The 18895-nt window shown below is 43.4% G+C and overlaps 1 protein-coding gene across 2 annotated transcripts in view; it reads right to left on the bottom strand.

Moving 5' to 3' along the window:
* Window positions 1–18895, bottom strand: part of LOC310989137 (cadherin-4-like) — a gene marked incomplete at its 3' end in the record, with an annotated part of 246823 nt that overhangs the window by 14386 nt on the left and 213542 nt on the right. For both annotated transcript variants that reach the window (XM_083976052.1, XM_083976053.1), the window contains 5 exons: window positions 16874–17018; window positions 14311–14483; window positions 10539–10676; window positions 5693–5878; window positions 1101–1357 (listed from right to left, as the gene is read on the bottom strand). In XM_083976052.1, coding sequence (XP_083832178.1) covers window positions 1101–1357; window positions 5693–5878; window positions 10539–10676; window positions 14311–14483; window positions 16874–17018 — 899 coding nt within the window. The remainder of the gene's footprint in view (window positions 1–1100; window positions 1358–5692; window positions 5879–10538; window positions 10677–14310; window positions 14484–16873; window positions 17019–18895) is intronic.

Below are 18895 nucleotides of genomic sequence, written 5' to 3'. Positions count from 1 at the left end.
TTCAACAGAGAGAGAGAGAGAGAGAGAGAGAGAGCCCAGCTGGTGACTTTGGCATCTATCTAAATTATAATGTACACCCAATTTACTCTCATTTGCTGTGAAATTAGCTGGGAAATTTGTTTAGATCTTTTCCCCAGAGAAAATGGGGAGTGGGGAGGGAGAGGGGCTGTTGAAGTGTGGGGTGGTTGGAGAGAGGTGGTATTAATGTCACACTGAACAGCCATGTTATCAGCTCAATTACTCTGCGATACAGTCGTGGCTCTAAATTACTCCGATAGCCTCACAATAATCCATAAGGACACTCTGTGGAAACACATGTAATCTTGTGGTTGTGTGATTACAATCAAACTGCAACATCCATGTGGAGCAATGTGTACTTAACAGATTACCTCTAACTTTGAAAGGCAATAATGCAGGCAGTGCTACTGTCAGGCCGACAGCAGGAATGAGGAAAGGTCTGCTGGTCATTTAAAGGTTGGTTTACATTTAAAATCCAGGGAGGCTTAGCGCAGAGAAAAAACACTGCAGGTGGACATAATGCTGTGTCAGGCATTTGGGCTTGGGCCAGCTGTTCCTCTTATTCTGCCTCCTCTCGCTACATCTTTTCTACTCTCTCTCTTTGCTGTTTTTGTGTGTGTCTGTGTGTGTGTGTGTGTGTGTGTGCACCTGCATGCATGTGCTCATTCAATGTACAGAATGCACACACTTGTGATTACCCCAGAGGCTATTGCTCCCTATTAACCTTCTTACCCTCCTTACCCAGACTCCGCTGGCTCATAAACTTTGCAGAGTAAGACTTTGAGAGATGGGCGATGCCAAAATATAGTCCCCTTGTTGAACTTTGACCCCTCACTACTTACATGGAAACAATCCAAGAGGCTTTTTAGCCTGCTGCTGGTGCATATGGAGGGATTTCTGCCAAGCTTGTACTTAACAGTGCAGCTAGGGAGACTTCAAAGCTCATTCAGATAATACTTTTCTGTGTTCAGAAACTGACCATACCTACTAGAACTTATCTAATCGGATCTAAATGATTTTGCACCAAAGGAAGATTAGACTAACATGTCCTGTTAGTCTGTTCTATTGTATTCATTCAGTACCTGATTATCTGCTGCATCTGTAGTCGGTCGGGATCGGAGGCCGAGAAGGTGGTCAGGCTGGTGCCAGCCGGGACACCCTCCTCAAAGCGGATGTGTTTTGGGTTCGTGGGGAAGTAAGGGGGTTCGTTGACGTCCTGGACAGATATGGTGACTCCTGCTGTGGACTGGAGTGAAGACTGGATACCACTGGCGAGGTGGGCCTGGTTGGACACCACCACGGTCAACATGAAGGCTCGGTTCATCTCAAAGTCAACTGGCTAGAGGAAGGAAGGAAGAGTTAATGGCAGTGTGAGAGAGAGTAGCTGGCCTGAACTCAGGTGGTTGAAACATCGTAAAGCATCCAGTCCATTTCTTGATAAATGGTCATGGTTTTAAGCACCATGTACACCAAGAGACACTGCATAGTCATGCTGGAACATTACTATATGCGCATTTGTGTCTCTGTCACCACATTTATAAAGTAATTTCTTATAGTTTGATCATCCTGGACAACGATCCTAGGAAATCTTTGCAGCTTAACAAAACCTAGAAAACAAAATAGAAATAGGTGATAAGTGTAATGAGCCAGTCTTTCAGACAAATTAGAAAATTCAAATATAATATGAAAAACAGGTACATTTATTAAAGAGGTTCCTTTTTGGAGTTAGCATCCAACATCAATAGAGTAGTAATAAAAAACATTTTGATCCATTTGTGTGGGAGACATAAAACTATGCACCGTACTTGCACTGCTTTTAATTTGTAATCCTCAGCACCCCAACAACATCTCAATGAAGTGTTGATTCATTTGCTTGCACATCATTTGTGCACATTTGTGCAAGCAAAACAAATATTTTAGCTTCATTAATTCTCAAGTTATAATCATTACAAGTCAAATTAATAAACTGTGATAACTTGAGAAATAATAATTAGGCAGAGGTGTTTGTGTTGATTGCACAAATGAAACTCATGAATATACAACTGGACTTTGTTTACAATATGGCCTTCTGTACATACAATATTCATTAATTTATTCAATGGGAACACAGACAAAATATTGTTTAAACAAATAGATACATTCTTTATATGAAATTGTGCTTTTGTTGATTTAGAGTTTTTACCATTATGAGCACACATAGTTGCATAGGTGTGCTGTATTGCGGTTGTTATGATAAAACCCTGTTAACATTCGTCTCCTGTGACTGGGGAATAGCTGAACCTTGCTGATGATAAAGAAATGAACAGATGCTGTGTGAAGTGGTCCCCTGCTGAATTGGACCCAAATTGTCTCTAAACTAACACACATACAAACACACACACAGGGATGGAGAGGGAATAAGAAAAACAGACTTGGACGTTTGACTTGTACTAAGAGTGAGATTAGGATTCAGACTGGACAGTACAGAAATAAATAAAACACTGGGCAAATTTGAATTTTAGTAGCTTTTGTTCCTTTACCGAACAATTCTGTGAAAAAAAAACTCTGATCTGAGCTCATCACACAGACCTTGAGTACTTAATTTAGCGTAGTAGATTTTCTACTGTAACGAGAGCAGAAAACGATGCTATACAACATTATCCTGCTAAACTTAACTCCGACTAGATTCCTGCTGTCTTCTACTGCTTATTCTGTAAAACCTGACTGGTGTTTATACTGGACTTACAATGAGCTGCACTGGGAGCTGCTGGTCCTGAACGCACGCTGCTGCTGCTGTGCTCTTCCTGTCTGTTGTCTGCTGCAACTATTTGAAGCAACTTGGATCTCTCCTTGGATTTTTCAGGATTTCATTTCTCTTCTCTGGGATATTCAGACACATTTTTTGTGTTTAACTTTTGTTACTGAACCGAACGCTGTTTGCCAACGAGGCAGATGTGAGGGAGATGAAGGCCACACAGAATAACAGCCTGCAGCCTGCTCAACTGGGCCAATAAGCAAACACGGAGCTATCGATCTCTCTCGCTCACACCCCCCCCCCCCCCACCCTTTCTGTCTTCATTTTTATTTTTTATTTTCTTCACCTTGAGCCACCGACCCAACAGCCCCCTGCTAAAAGCTATTGTGAAGTTGATGCTGAATAAAAGTCATAAATTTACTCGCAGCTGTTGTCAGAATTTATTAAAAGGACGTAACACAGCAGCCTGCATGATCTATTTATACAATTACTGTGTTTACCCTGTCACCTGTCACTGGCCCTTGCAGCCCAATAACCAGCCCGACCCACCAGGAGTCTTCCCGTGCCTTCCGATTAGCCGCTGCCTGAACACACACTTGCACACCCTGGGAAGAGGCAGCCAGGCTCATACTATTCTTAGGGTGCTGTCACGGCTCTGCCTTTTGAGTGAGTGTGTGCGTATATGTGCGCTCTACAGGGGGGGTTTTTCCAGCTGAGCCTAAACCAGAGTGACAGTTCCGTGCTCTCCTAATGAAGACGACATGATCAGGTTCAAATGACAACAACAGGAAGCAAGGAAATAAAAAGGGAACAAATAGGCTGCTTGCAGGTATCGCTGGCACATTTCTAAATAGGCGGATGATGATTACTGCTGCAAGGCTTGTGTCTGTGGTGTTTGATTGTGATGTTAATGACTTTGAACACATCTGTATGTTGCATTGCCTCAGTGTTATCAGTGGACAGTGCAGCAGCAGAGCTCTGATATTAAAAAGCATCCTTAATCAGGCAGCCTGGTTGACAAGGGCACTGGTGTGAATATGTCTGTGTGAATAAATGTAAGTAAGTAAAGTAAATGTAAGCACATGGGTGTGTATTCGTGTGTGACCTCATGGTGCACTGGGAGCCCATTTGCAGGCTAACCACGCTCAAGGCTCTTTGATCTACAGCCAGTGGTATTCAGAGCACAGGGAGGTCTAGAGTATAGCTGTAGGGCTAACTAAAACACACACACACATAGACACACACACCCTGAGGGAAGCCAGAGGGGTGAGGGGTCAATAACATGGCTTCCATCTTTTGCCCATGAGCCATCGCGTCTTACATCTCTCCTCTGTATTGCTTCACTCGTTCCACTTTCCCTTTTACCTTATTTGTTCCGCTGGACTCCAACAACATCTCACCCGCCTCGTCTTCTCACCTCTGCCCCCCCCCCCCACCCCACCCCTCCACCACCGCCGACCCTCTCTTATGATCGGTATCTCCCAGTCCTTGGAAAAATCTGCCTTTGCCTCACTTCACTCCACTTCCCATGTCATCTCCTGTGTTTATCATAAGCTGTGATTTACATATCTTAATGACTCACTTGAGCCGAGTCGGTCTGTTTGTGTGTTTTTTTGTGCGTGCCTGTTTGTCTACTGACTTTATTACCATGCAGTAAAATGACAATAAGTCTCATAAACTCCTTGGAGAGCGGTGTAAAAGTGTGACGTGTTTGGGTTAAGACCTCAGCCCCTTGTTTACAAAGGAGCTCAGATGCCTTGTGGGAGATTTGCCACATATCGGGGTATCGGTGCGTGTCGAGGTATCTGCAATAGCAGCAGCATAGGATACAGTACGCTGGTAAAAACAGGTATACCGAGCTGGTGCTTTCGTTTGGCTCCTTGGTTTTACCTACGCCACGTTGTCTGATGTGAACCATTTCGGCTCCCTTTCCCCGGCGCGAGCTTGAGCCACTCTGTTTACTTGTTGAGACAGTCTATTTCTCGCTTCTTCCCAGGGGGTGTCCTGTCTCTTATTTTTGATTTCCTGATAACCTCCCCTGGGTCTCTATGGAAGCTTACGGCTACCTGGCTGCCTGCTGACTTTTACATCAGGGAGTGAGAGGAATGGATTATAAAAGGCAGTCATCTAGAGATAATGAAGAGAAACAAAATGCCAATGCTCATTGCTCAGGGTGCTGTGGGAATTACAGGGAGGTGTTATTGCTATTTTTTAAAACATGCTTGTAGGATGTGAAATGTGATTTGCTGGAGTCAGATGCGCTGGGACAATACCCGTGGGTCATCCGGGTCACAAAAATAAACAAGTTATTTCCACAAAACTCATGCAACATGATAATTACATTCATTGTAAGCCACTCATGGATGAACACACAAATACAAATCCCAAAGGCCATTCAACAGCGTGTGCACTTACACACTTTAGATACACACACAGAATACAATGACATATTGAGATTTTTTTTCCCTCTGTTCCATTTTTTTCTAAACGGTTCAAAACCCCTTGCACGACCTGCGTCTAAGGGGTTGAACACGAACACAGAAGGTTGTTACAAGACATAGCTTTGTTGTTGCTGTCATTTACCACAGCAGCTAGCACATTATGAGTGTATAAAAAACGTTGCCTTTGTAATTGAGAAATCAATACCTAATTTGCTCCTGTGGTCTTGCAAGCCATTGTGTTTAAGTCTGTGAGTGAGTGTATGAGCTGTTTCTGAAGGGCGCGGTGGCCTCCAATCCTTCATTTGGACATAAAGGGGCATATGAAAGGCAAAGACCCCAGCCTGTCCACATTTAACTTGCTAGTCTATTATTGTTGCGTGTGCTTAAACCCAGAGGGGATCTGACATTCAACACAGAAAAAAAGAGATGACACTGTTTCTTCTACTTGACTTCTACAGTGCCAGAAGCTGAGTATGAATCTGAGAGACTGGTGGCTTACCTTAACCACTGTGACCATGCCATCATTGGAGACCGGGTCAGTACGGATGGTGAAGTGTCCGGAGGGGTCTCCGCTGATGATCCTGTAGATGGCGTTCCAGTTAGGAGAGTGTGGTTGGTCAGCATCTATCACCGTGAGATTAGTCACCACAACGTCCACTCGGTTCTCTGGCACCTCACCGGAGAACTGCAGAAAAATAGAGGAAAATGTTGATATCTCTCTGTTCCAGTTTTGGCTGGACCACAACAGTGGGGCTTGCTCTTTAACCATGAAAGTCAAGGGGGGGGGTTGTGAGATCCTAATTCTTCTATTGGTCAGCAGAGTGACATGTGACTGAGTTGGAGTTTTCCCATTTTGCCACTGCTGTTTCAAAATGAGCTGGTGCAGACAGTTACTATTTAGGGGGGCATTAACAGTCTACAATGTGGCCAGTTTAGCACATTTCTTTTTCCAGACAAGCCAAGATATGGCTGGATTGTACAGGAATGTATGGTTGCAAACCGTGAGCTCTTGCTGCCCCGGTGTTTTGGCTGCTCAGGAGCTGCTGGTAAAGAACGTATGGCTTCCAATTCATTGAGTTTCACCTTTATTACAGCAATAAAGTACTCTCAATACATAAACAAATAAAAATGAGAGTGAAAAAGTGCCAGGACAGACTGACACTAGATCAAATGGACAAATAACACACACCACAACACCTACTTCCTCCACCATGTTGTAGGCTTTCACCAAGCCTTGTTTTTATAGAGCCGGTCCTCCTTCCATGTTTTCGGGAAGAGTAAATTTAATGATCTCACTTTTACCACTGCTGAGTTGTAAACAAGCAGTAAACCCAGTTGCACACCAGTGAACACGTCCACACAGGGGCGTTGTTCCAGTTTCAATGGTTTCTGCCTTTCCTGCCTCTCCACTACCCATCGCATCGCTGATGAGCAATAATATTTCATTCCTTTGAAAGCCAGAGTGACAAAGGAGGAGAGAAAGGAGCCGGCAGTGGGGAGGGTTAAAACAGCTGTTTGAGTGTATATGAGTGGCTTTTAGTTGTCCCCATGCTGTACAAACACATGTGCTTTGTCCTGATAAGCCTGATGAGGAGTGAGCCGCTGTCTGTCATGTGTCTGTTATGGTGGGGATTGATCAAAGCCATATAGGCTCAGGGGATAAAGCCCACAAAGACGAACCAACAAGAGCAGTGACGGCATCGCCACTCTGAAAACACAAGTCAGCCGCAGCCACATAGCCACGCCCACACAAACAACCTGTCAACTCTTAACCAATCATGTGGGGTCAGCGGGTGAGCATGTTGGCGTGTCTTCACCTCATCTCGAAGCAACAGGCATGTACACCGTGTCACCACGGGTAACAGGCGTGGAAGAGCCACTGAGCCGCTTATGTGAGTGTAGGATATCAAAGAGCAAAGCCCCAGACCAAACACTCCAACGGACCATAATACCCTGCCTGGCAACCCTCGAATCACCCAGCAAACAGCCGACAGCAGCGGGCAGATTAGGGGGCTGCGTCAGGAGAGCTGTTCAGAGACTCAATGACATTCTTAAGACAACAGACAAGTCCGGGTGGTCCTGATGCACTGCCTGCATTGGATAAGTAGGCAGGCTGTGGTATGTTTGTGTCAGAGCCAGTGTGTGTATGTTTGTGTGTGTGTGTGTGTGTGTGTGTGTGGTTTATTACTGAGGTTTGGTTCAGAGACTCCCCAATGCCAATTCAATAAAATAAAGCTTGAGAGATGGCTCTTGAGCTCTTGGGGGCCCTTGAGCATCTTCTTTCTCAGTACACAGTAACAACTAAAGGAAACTGTTAACCAGCTCTGATGAGAGACTTAGAAGGGTCCATCACAACTCTCTCTTTTTTTTTTTTTTTCCATCAATACCCCCGTTTAAGATTTCTTGCCTTGTTATCTCTTTAAAAATGTGGGGGATTGGAGGAGGTTACATCAGGCATCTAAACCTTGTGTAATAAAAATCCTATCTATTTTTCCCCACAGGCAATCTTGCATGCATGACAGTTTTAAATTCCCTACAAATAAAACTCTTCATCATCATTAAAATCGCTTGGCAAATGAATTGCAAAATGGAAAATTGTGAGAGAAAAATGTGACATGCACACACCACTGTGCAAAAAAACAACTTTTAGCAATCCAGGTTACGTTTAAGGGTGAAATTTCAAACAGAAATTTAAAGTGAGAGTGATATTTATACCTCACAGTTCTTCTCTATATTCAAGCTGTTTCTATCTCTTTCAGATTATTTTATGATTGTGAGTGTTGACTTTCGGAGAGGTGATTGTCAATAATGGATTGTGATGCAACATTTGTGAGCTTTAACAGAGAGCATTACAATCTCACTTTGAAGCCCTTGGGGCTGTTCCATTTCTTCCACTCTCTTAATGATTTATGAGCTGAATAGAGCTTTGACACTTACAGTGCACTGCAGTAATGATTGCTACGACGGTGAACTGTTGCATGACCGTGGTGTCTTTCAGCAAAGGCTCGGACTCTCTCCGATCAGGTAGTTTTTCTGCCCATGATACTGTATCTTGTCCCCAACTGATGGGCCGGGGGGAAATGGGGGGGTGGGGGGTGGGCTCTTGTGATTGTGACTGGCACAGAGCGCAGTTGACTTTCTCACAGTACTTGACAAAACACCTCTTGCCAACACCCTCACCCTCCTGTCACTGTTTTGGCAGTGGGGAAAGACTAAGGCAGGCGAGGGGAGGTGAGAGGAGAGGAGGGCGAGGAGATGTGACAGGAAGCTTCATCATAGGAACATTGTGAGGATAATAAAGGAAAGAGGGCAACAAAGAACTGCAGTAAATGCGGCAAAGAAATAAGCCTGATACTCCGCACATTACTGCAAATAATCTCATATAATATTAGATACGGTGGTTGCAGTATACTGTATGCATAAACAAATAAGAGATAAATAAATTTTTTTCAGTTTATTTCATCCATCTGCCTCACAAACGTAATGCAAAGCATACATGCAGCCCCTTACAGGCATCCGAAGCCTTCACATACATACACATACACATACACCGCTCCCTGCCGCTATGAAAAATAGGCCAGCCTCTGATAGGCATGATGAAATATTAATCATCAACATTAAAGACAAATTCCCCAAACTTTATATTTCTGGGACACGTTGAAAGATCTATGGGGTTTATTGCAAACACTAAATATTTGCATAATGGCCTGCATTCTCAACAAAATGGCTTTTATGTGATCCCACCACTGAAATGGGTGATTTATGAAAAGGAGTGGGTAAAAGTGCTCCGCTCATCATGGCTCCAAAACCTCCACTAAGGTTCGTCATCAATATCCACGATGTGGCGATGGAAATGCACTTAAACATGGTGGAATACAGTTACAGAGTATCAATCTATTACTGGCCACTATCATCAATACACCACCATCAGTGGAGAATCTTAATGTAGGGTGGTGGTAGTGTGCAGAGTCAGGAAAGGCCTCTGATTTACAATGGGCCATGTCTATGCTTTATCACTGCCGCTGTAGCAAATAGCTCTTGTGACTAACTAATCCCTCATTCTTCCTCCTCACCCCATCATTCTCACAACACTTTTTGGTCCTGGAGTCTGGTTGTGGTCCAGTCATCAACATCCTCTCCCCTCTTTGTTGTCTTTTTGCTCATCGTCTCCTCCTTTTTTCTTCCTCCACTCCCCTCCTCTTTGTACATTTCCTGCTGTGTGTGATGTAGCAGTCCTCTGATGAGAACTGCTGGCTGACACATGCTTTACTGCCATTGCTAACTCATCATTATAAGGGTCTTAATAGCCCCCAGGGCAAGTGCTAATGCTAACTCCTCTGCTTCCACCTCAAAGAGCCGAGCCTCCTGTAGTGCTGATACCGCCTCAGCTGCTTTTCCCTGCAGTTGCAGAGCTAAGCACCTTATCTACCTAACAGGCCTGTGCTCTCATCACTACTGATAGGAAATCACACATACTGAATACTTCTGACACCTGAAGCCAAACTGACAACAAGACAGGTTTTTCATGACAGGAACCGAGAATGCAGGAAACCAACCCCCTGCTTTTTGACCGTCTTCACTTCAGCGCCCTAAACAAATGAACACCTCTGACACAAAATGAATAAAACTTTCACTTTTGAGACTTTCATTATCAACCGGCAGCAGTGAGAAATGCTGCTGCCACCCTCAGCCGTCACCTCGCCCACAGCTCTGAACATTCATCGGCACTGAGGGAAATAACCAGAGCTAAGTCGTGGGAAAAAAGTGAGATAAACTTTTTAATGACACTAAATCTTCCACTTCACTGGTTCATTTAGTGATGATGTTGCTGAATCTCACCTCCAGTGACATGATACATTGCATACATTACTTACCGTGGGCTTTTAAATTTTACCTCATTCTTAATAATGGCCTTCTGTAATGTAATCATCATTTTAAATATCACAATCAGGACAACAATCATTAATGACTTGCTGGCTCTGGTTTTCTTGCTGATGAAAGTCAATGATATGGATTAGTTTTTTTCCATGTGTGTGTGAGTGTGTGTGCTTCCCCTACAAGAAAATGACTAAGTACCCTTTGCACTTCATAACCCTCCCTCGTTGTCCTTGTGTAAATCTTCCTGTGTAACGACATAACAGCGTTGTAGTCATTTCCTTTCTCCTTCCCTCATTCCATTGTTCCCTCTTTTTCATTCTCCCTTCTATCTCATCTTTAATGTCTCTCTCTGTCTACCCCGCTATTTCTTTTCCTTCAACATACTCGTCATTTCCACCCCTTTCGTTGAACCCAAACCCTCTCCTTTCCACAAACTGTCACCCTCTCCCTTATTTGTAGCAACTCACAGTTCTGGAGGTCAGCATGGGAGGGTTGTCGTTGATGTCGGTGACAGTGATGATAGCTGTGGCTGTGTTGGAAAGGCCAAAGTTCAGGTTTCCCTCCATGTCCGTGGCCTGCACGATGATGGTATACTGGGACACTTTCTGTTAAAAGGCAGAAACAGAAGAGACAAGAGTGTGTGGTTATTTTGTCTGCAAAGCGCTCTCTCTTCCATGAGCGTAAAGCAGCAGCAGCCATAGACTGTGACTCCCAAAGGACAAAAAAATAAAGGCTGTGTTTTGTTCTATAGTCACTGTCCATGGTTTTATTTGAAACACAGAATCGCAAGGGTGAAGTCTTTCATTCGACTGACTTGAAACCTCTTCAGCGGAACATATCCAGACTTCACACCATCTGCAAAGGCTGCGGTGTGAAGCCTCCCCATGGGTGTGTCATCAAAGACATCACTTATTCACTGCCCCTGATGGACAGATGTGAAGACAATGTTTCAGCTGACAGAGATTAATAGACTATCTATGGAGAAATGATATGAGAGAATGATAAATGCCATTTTCATCTTTTAAAGTGACACAGTGTCACTTTGTTGGAAGCTGAAAATATGGTTCTCTTATTTGTATTTTTGTACTCGGGGAGTGTTTGTGTGCTTCGAGCCGAGCCGTGCCGCCTCCTCCTCATTCTCCTTTCCTTACTGTATATGCCTCCCTCTTGTTGCCGGCATCCTCTGTCCCAGGGTGCAGTTAATGGGCTGCAGGAAGGATGGAGCCCAGGAGCCGACAGTCTGGATAATGTGTCTCGTCACTGAGATTCCCAATTACATTCCCAGTGTCTCTCTCACCTGCTAATTACCGAGTAAATATCCCAATTAGGCCAGGACGCCACATCAGGAGGATTAGACAGCTCCTCTCAGTTCCTCTCATCTTGATGCTAGACGAGATGCTGAACTCCAACCTTGTACACACACTCTCATTAACCCCCCCCCCCCTCTCCCTTCCCCTCCTCCCACACACACATGCACACTCACACACCCACAAACATACACGCACCTCTTTTCCTCCATATCTTGTTTAGAAGCGGTACTTGCCTGACTGTCCCATCAGCCTGTGTACAGCATGTACACAACACTCTCACTAATTAGACAAGGGAGTAATTATGTAGTGCTCCTCTGAACCTCTCAGCACTGCAACAACACCACAGCATACCCAGGTTCCTCTGGAGGACTGAGGTCTGTTACTGTCAACAAGCTTTTTTAAAGTCCACTACAGACCAGTGGAAACCTTTAGAAGAGAAATCTGTGTGGGAGTTTATAAAGGAGAGGAAAAAGACATTTCAAAAGTGAAGAACAGAGGAGAGGATAAGAGACAGCAGGGGATGCAGCGAAGGCACAGGGGAGGAGGATTACCAAAAATAGATGCCTGTGTTTTTTTTTTTTCCTTTTTTTTTTTGTAGTACCTAACGCCTCCAACACCCCAGCCCAAGAAGGAAAAGGAGACACATAAACTTTCAAAGTTTCAAAGGGCTAAAGTGCTGACTAAAAGTGGACCAGGGAAGTACTGCAGAATAGCATCTTCCTAGTTTATGTACAGTACAGAAGCTTTGAGTTTTCTCCTGCAAGGGTTTCAACGCCTTATCTACTCTATAGGAAAAATGTGACCGGAAAACACATGTATGTACAATATAAGCTACAGATAATGTGCAAGTGCATATGCAGTGCACTCATAAATATACAATTAAACACACTATATACATTTGTGTGAGAAATAGATGCATATTATAGTGTCTGTGCATGTACACTGTGTGTGTGTGTTTGTGTGTGCTATTGTACTTAAAGCCAAGTGGAGCTTTAGATCTTAGGAGTGCAGACATGTTTGGAAAGTGGGGACAGGTTTGCTGGTCCTCACTTCTTTCTTCTAAGGGCTGTTTCATCTGCTCATGGATCTAGTATTAAAAAAAGCGACTTTTCCTGTCTCAATTCTTCCAGTGCTGTGATCGGATCTCAAAGAGCAAATTAGGGTTGGTGCGGCTGATGGAGTTAATCAACAGGCATGGTCCCAGGTCAAGTGAAGCGATGCTGCTCAATGGGTTTTACTTGTTCCTCTGCCAAGGTGGGGTTTCTGCCAGGCTCGGTGGAGGCAGCAGGAGGAGGCACAGTTAGGTGAAGCTTTCATCTTGTGTAAATGTTTGTCTTAAGAATATGGCCGATGCATATGCAGCACAGATGTAGCCTGGCTGACTCATCTATCCTTATTCCTATGCATTCTGAATCCACTCACACTCTGCATTAAGGGCTGTGTGTGCTGTGTGATTTTTTTTAATCTCCCTGTAGCCAAGTGATTAACTTTTCATGGTTTATCAAGTTAATTAACTTAATTGAGTTGATTCCCTATTAATTGGTAGACTGTAGAAAGTAGAGAAAACAGAGCGTCGGTTATATCTTCAAATAGCTTGCGTCGTCAAAAACCGAAAGATATTAAATTAACACTGACATAAAAACCAAAACAATAAATCCATTAACAAAATTGCTGACAATTAATGTTCTGTTCATTAACCAACTTCAAAACAATGTGTATTAAAATACAGATGTGTATACGGATCAGATACAGATCCAAGTAGAGATTTATATTGATACCAGGTAAAAATGGGGAGATGAGGAGAAAGTGACAGAGCAGAGTTTGCCATTCCCTCAATACCATCACTGACTCTAGCCAACACAACATGTGGTTGTAATGAGCAGCTTCCACATGGAGATGTGTGTTTACAATGTCTTTGTAAACACACAGAGCCCCTAAAAAAAGAGAATACTGCCCTCATTGATTTGGGGTAATGAAATGATGTCATTATGAGTCTTCTTGACTGAAGTAGTACAGCGATGCGTGTGTTGGGGTGGTCGGGGGCTAAATCCGACATTATGGGTGAGTAGCTGGATTAGCAGCAGCTGACGTTCATTTTTACTCCATGTTCCCTTCATGTTTCTCTCTCTCTCTCTCTCTCTCTCTCTCCCTCTGGCACCCTCGTGTCCACGACTCAATCTCCTAGCCAAATCCACACTCACTCACTTACTCCACCCTCATTGTAATACCCCCTCTGCCTGGCACTGTTTTTGTTCTGTTGCCCCCTACAGTTTCCTTTTTTTCCCCTCCATTGCCTGTGTTTTATCGAGTGTAGATGTGATTATATGGGCTTTTGTGTTTGTCTGACAGGTGTCAAGGGCATTCTATCTCAGATATTTCCACTCTATCTTCGCCACACAAACACACAAGCACACACAACACAACACAACACAACACAACACAACACAACGTGAGCAGCCCACTGCAGCATGATGTGCTGTTAATAGGTCTGTCACCGGTGACAGTTCGGGACGATGATCTGTCTCCGAGATTTCTTTTGCAGAGTTGTCACTGGCACATCCATGTCGCAAGAATAAACACATTTGGATCTTGTCACAACTTTTATAGCTCCATAAACAAGGTGACCGCAGAAGAAGGCAATTTAGTGTAAGGGGAGGGAAAAAAGATTACCTGTGTGTGTCTCTGTGTGTGTGTGGTGACAACTGGCTACAAAACATTTTGAAGTCACGTCTCAGAGTGTCATCAGAGTAAACAATGCTGTTGAGAGCTGCTCCATAAAGACAAAGGTGCATCCCCTAACCAGCTATAGTTCATGCAGACTGTGCACCTTACTGGGGAATCAGAGATTGTAATGAGTATTACTGCTGATTCATTTTATACAATTGTAAAATCGGCCTTTTTCGACTGCTCTAGGATGAAGGAGACTAACCTCTCGATCAAGGCCAGGCGCCACCGTCATAATGTCTCCGGTCTCGCTGTTGATGGTGAACATGTTGGGGATGGGGCTGTGTGGCGTCTGGGACAGGATTCGATAGCGCACCATCCCATTAGCGGTGGTGTTGTCGTCGGCATCAAACGCTGACACGTGCATCACGTACGTCCCTGAGAAAGAAAAGAACATTTCTCAGCATGCACGTGCACAGACGGTAACATGCTGTAACAGAAAGTAACAACTATGTCAACTTCAACTTCCATCAAAATGCAAACAGATTTATTTGAGCAGTAGGTAACTTTTTTACTGATGAAATAACTTTAAGACTCTTCAAACTCTTCAAATATTCACCCACTTTAACACACTCAGGAGTTTTGCTGCTACAGCCTGATACTGTCTGGTGCATCTGGTGGCTAATGCTGGCTAAGCTATTACCGCGTAAATTAAATTACTGAAGCGGTTTCATGACTTAATGACTCTTTTCTACATGACATATTGTCAGACTGTGTTTTGTAAGAGCATAGACACCTCAGGGGAAATCCAGCAGAATCCCATATTTGTCCCTTGTAACAACATGGCAACTGTTTGGCTGTTTGTTTACATGTAGTCCTTCCAATTGTAATTGTTTCCATAAAATAAATGACTCAGTTCGCATTTAACTTTGAACATTTTGTGCTGTCAAGCCTTTTATTGGCTAGTTTAAAGCTACAGCAACATGAGGGAGAGAGGCAGATGCAGATGCACTGGGCACACTGCGCCGCTCTCTTTAATCAACCGTCCTACAAACAGATCGTAATGACATACATTGGAAGTAATCACACTGATATTGGTTAATGTTTACATAAAAACGGGCGATAAACCACAACATGTTCCTTTACAGTTTGTTAACACTATGACGTTCACTGATCTGTACAGATTTATGTCAGCTGGGATACGTTGGACACCTATTTTGCAACAGCAAGTACATTCAGATATAAGATCAGCTTTTATAGCTACAAAATAACTCACAATATATTTAGCTTTTAGTGATGACAGATGTTGATAAGCCTTAATCATATTGAAATGTAGCTAGATAGTACTGTAGATAGTAGATGATATTGATCTCAGATCGCAGAAACACATTCGGTAGCTGACAATCACTTATACTGAAAGGGGCGAGTAAGCACAGGCATCAAGTAGAAGCAAATACAGTTGTGTTGCAGAGAAGAAGCCACCATCCTTCCATGACGGCGCCACTTGTTTGCATCCCTGCCTCCACGGACTCGTAAAACTCTGCGGGATCACTGCCTGTCACCCGATCTCTCCATCTCTCTCTCCCTCTTGCTCTCTCTCTCCCGTAGCTGATTCTAATTGCCAGAGATAGTGATATCATGGCAGTGACAGCCCCTGTCCGAGGATAATTGTAACCGCAGCTCCCATTTCAAACTTCATTACATTTCAAAGCAACATTTGTCAATGACTCGGCCAGAGGGAGCACTCTAAAGGCCTCTCAGCGAGACGAGAAATAAAAGGCAGCAGCAAGAGAGAGAGAGGGTGGGGGGGCGGGGAGGAAATGAGAGAAGCAGAGGACAGACCCCATATTTGGTTAGATTCCAAGCGGAGTCACTATCAGTCCTCCACCCATCACGTTTTTTTTTGAAGAGATGGAGGGATATTGAGAAGGAGGTGAAGAATCACAATGTGTCACACATCGGCGGGGTAATTTCATTAAGCTGAACTCTTAGGGGGTTTAATGTGGACCCTTTTGTACGGGCGTCCTAAGCTGTGCCTGACAGGATTAGGTCCCCATAATGACTCTTTAATTTGCAAACTAATTCAAGTCTGTAATTGGCCTTCCATTGAAACCACTGGAGCTCTAAATTCCAAAACTCTCTTTTTTTATGATTATTGTTTAGCTGAATGTCATGCATGCCGCCGAGAATTGTCTGCTGTGTGGGGGAAGGCGAAGGGGAAGGGAAAGAAAGAAAGAAAGAAAGAAAGAAAGAAAGAAAGAAAGAAAGAAAGAAAGAAAGAAAGAAAGAAAGAAAGAAAGAAAGAAAGAAAGGAGTGCCTGGACACCTCTTGCGATCACCCTGGTGCAATAAAGTTGGGCTCATCGGGCTCACATTCACACACACCCCTGCACACTGGGAGCTCATCTTGGTGATTCTTTGGCTCTGAGGTTAGACATAAAATGACCCAGTGGTGCTACAGCGTGGTACATTTCATCCTCAATCTCCTCTCCAGCCTGAGCACCCTCTTTGGTTTATGGCCACTGCTGCAGCCGGCTAAATGAAAAGCCACTATAGGAGACAGATTCTCCGTCTGTCTGCTAAATCAGGGGGAATGGAAAATTCTCAGTTGTGTAAAAGATTCACTGTCGTAGTCACGCCTTTAACGACATTGGCTCTGCTGGTATAACAGCAGCCCGTCATCAGTCCGCTCCTCGTATCTAACACCATCACACATTTCTTTAATCTCTCAAATCTTTCCGATCTTTAATTAATTCGTCTACCCTGTAATTGCTCCTGCTTCTCACTTCATGTTCTATCTACGCCTCCATCCGCTCATATGTCATTACCTGGTTTGGAGCCTTCATCCACAGAGCCATTGTAGACCTGGTTTTTGAATTCGGGCCTGTTGTCATTCATGTCAATGACGAAGATGTACAGATCGATGGGGTTCTCGACCTGGTTCCCATTCATGTCCACAGCATGAGCACGCAACTGGGAGAAACAAACACAAGAAATGAAGTTAGATCATAGCCCATAGTTATTATTTTGGGAGCAGAGAGTAATGGATTCGTAAATTATTTATATGTCTGTGATGAGTTCTTGAATTGGGTTTATAGAGAAAATTATTATGGTAAACATTTGGTATGTGATGAATAAAAAACCCATCTATCTTTTTCTGGATGTGACATTAGTTTGCCAGCATCCTTCAACTGCCCTGGTGCCAAAGTCAAGCTGAGAGAAGAGATCAGGCAATAAAAATGTTGACACACTCATTTGAGCAGTATTCAGATATTACAGTTGTCAGATCCCAGAGTAAGCCCCTGTTACAGGACTCCACTGGACCAGCTCTCCGTTTAAAGGGACCAAATCTCTAGTTCTAGCAGACGCTGGCCTGGGTAGAAATTCTAAAGATTGTTTAAGCTGGTTACGAGGAAACTCTCCTAGCTTCTAACTGCCTCCATCTCCGTCTACCCTGCTGCCTCCAGTGGCCAACCCACAGTAGAGTAGCTATGTTGACTGTGAACTACCACAGGCCACATCCGTTCACTGCAGTTTTCCTCTCTTGAGGAAAGAGACTGCTTGCAGAAAAACTGCCCATGAAGGCAATTTTGCATGAATTTACCTCGAAAAGAACTCGTATCTCGTCTCGTCTCGTAACGTTGCATTATTATCTCATAGCGTGGTGAATGTGCAGGTCACAACTTGTCCACCAGAGCGTTTTGGAGTTGTTGGATTGTGTACTTTATGAGGGAAACCAAGAAATCTCAAGAGCCTCCGTAGCGTAGCTCTGAGCAGCTTGCAACTCTGCTCCGCCGTTCTAAAAATAGCTTGCACCATCAATTAAAGGTACTGTAACGAATCTACTGCTATGACTATAGGGATTATGGCAATTGGCCAATTTGCCAAAATGTTAAACTATCCCTTTAAGCAAAGGACAGAGTTTCTGAGACAAATGTTGATTTTGGTGACAAAAAGCATGTCTGTGTGATTTATTCTGGTCTAGTTCTCAGTTCTCAGGTCTCAGGTCTCAGGTCTCAGTGAGTGTGCATGCACAGTAGTCAGAGCTGGCACCTTCATAATAAAGACATTTAGTCCACACTTACACACATTTTGTAAGACTATTGAGAAAAACATCTGCCAAATGTAAATGTAAATGTAAATGTAAATGCAAATCACTGGAGGCATATAAATGCCAGTTTAATTATGTGTTATTCACTATGTACAAGAGAAAAAAAGCATTCTTTGCTTTGTGTGGTTGAAGAACCCCAGTTTTCATTGTATACCTTCCACTTCAGACACACAACCTTCATCCTGGTTCTGCTGGCTACATTAATTACAGGCTTAAATCACTAACTTGTATTATTTGAATTGCTGTCCTTCCCTTAACTTTAAAAACTTTTTTTTTTCAAATAGTCTTTGGCATGAAAACTATGGTATTCACCTTTCACCTATTCTTTCAGTGTATTCCCAAAGGTCTCCATACACAGAGGTGGGCTTTAGAGAGGGATAAACAACATAAAGAAAATACCATCACACTGACAGTAAATATTTTTATCCTTCAAGGTGAATACACCTCTAAAGTCTGTGTCCCTTCTTCTGAATTTGCCATTTTACCCTGCTCCTGAACATATTGACTGATAAAATCTGCATTATTGAATTATTACAGTGCAAAATGTTCAAAAAGTCTGAACCTAAAGAATGATATCAAGTAGGGTCAGAGGTAGAATTGTTTTCTCATGCACTCTCTCCAGACCTCTTATCAGTTTTACACTTAGTCCCCAGAAGTTTTTATCTCAGTAGCAACCAAAACAAGAAACTACTTATTTCATTGGAAGTTTAGCTCTGCCACGAAAGTCAAGGTACAGTAT

The sequence above is a fragment of the Trachurus trachurus genome (assembly GCF_905171665.1).
Source record: "Trachurus trachurus genome assembly, chromosome: 7".
NCBI classification, from domain to species: domain Eukaryota; kingdom Metazoa; phylum Chordata; class Actinopteri; order Carangiformes; family Carangidae; genus Trachurus; species Trachurus trachurus.
Note: the sequence above shows the minus strand (reverse complement) of the source record. Positions and strands in the feature narration are given on the sequence as shown.